At 32.7% G+C, this 963-nt stretch overlaps 1 protein-coding gene across 1 annotated transcript in view; it reads right to left on the bottom strand.

The window, feature by feature from the left end:
- Positions 1 to 963, bottom strand: part of LOC106869541 (obscurin) — a gene marked incomplete at its 3' end in the record, with an annotated part of 380,350 nt that overhangs the window by 280,574 nt on the left and 98,813 nt on the right. The window contains exon 19 of the mRNA XM_052970280.1: positions 229 to 498. Coding sequence (XP_052826240.1) covers positions 229 to 498 — 270 coding nt within the window. The remainder of the gene's footprint in view (positions 1 to 228; positions 499 to 963) is intronic.

Consider the following 963-nt stretch of genomic DNA (forward strand, 5'->3'; position numbering starts at 1 on the left):
ATAAATACATACATACATTCAAATCCACTGATCTGCCAAAAATGCGTTGTGACATTCGGTGTAATCTAGACATTAAATTTAGACATATTCAGTACAATTTCCATATTTCAAAGTTTCAATTCCATAAAATATGTTTCTAAATATTTTTTAGTATATTATAGAACAAAGAAATATTTGAAAATTAAATAGTCATTTTTAAGCAAATTACACTAATTTGCAAATACATACTTTCAACAATTAGTCTTGCAGTAGTAGATATTTTTCCAACTTTGCATGTATATACACCAGTGTCTTCTGATGTGACTTTATTTATAATAAGTTTCTGTGTTGTTTTCTCTGTAACCATTTTAATCCTGTTGTCCGATTGCAAGACTTTACCATCTTTCAACCAAGTTGCTTTGATATTTTCCTCAGACATCTCGCAGGTAAGTGTAACTGTTCCATTTGTTTCTACTTTAACTTCTTCAACAAGTTCTTGAGTAAAACTTGCTTTCATTTCTGTTTAGAAAAAAAACAATCCAGAAATTAGAATTTCTTTTTTATTCAATTTTTTCTCTGTTACATGTTAAGTATTATCTACAGTTGTACCATGTTTTCGGTGTCGCCTAAAAGTTTGTTGTCTATGTTATATATACATGAATTGTCATCGATAACACCAAGGTGTTTTTTTTCCACTCACCAAAGTGAATGGACCTTTGGCCAGGAGTCACTGATGTCATCAGACTGTATCCAACGATCATCAAGTGTTTCTGCTCTGAACCGTAACACTCTCCCCCTGGTTTGTCATCAAAAGTGGCCAGACAACTACTCATCATCTGGCTTCCAGATTAACTCTTCTCCTTTGTTCTATAAGCAGCAAGAGGTCTTTTCTGATACTTCCCTCATCCTGCTCACAGCTAGCCCTTCGCACTTTTCCTCTCATTCCAGGTAATATACATGCATATATATATATATATATATATA

The sequence above is a fragment of the Octopus bimaculoides genome, chromosome 1 (genome assembly GCF_001194135.2).
Source record: "Octopus bimaculoides isolate UCB-OBI-ISO-001 chromosome 1, ASM119413v2, whole genome shotgun sequence".
NCBI lineage: Eukaryota > Metazoa > Mollusca > Cephalopoda > Octopoda > Octopodidae > Octopus > Octopus bimaculoides.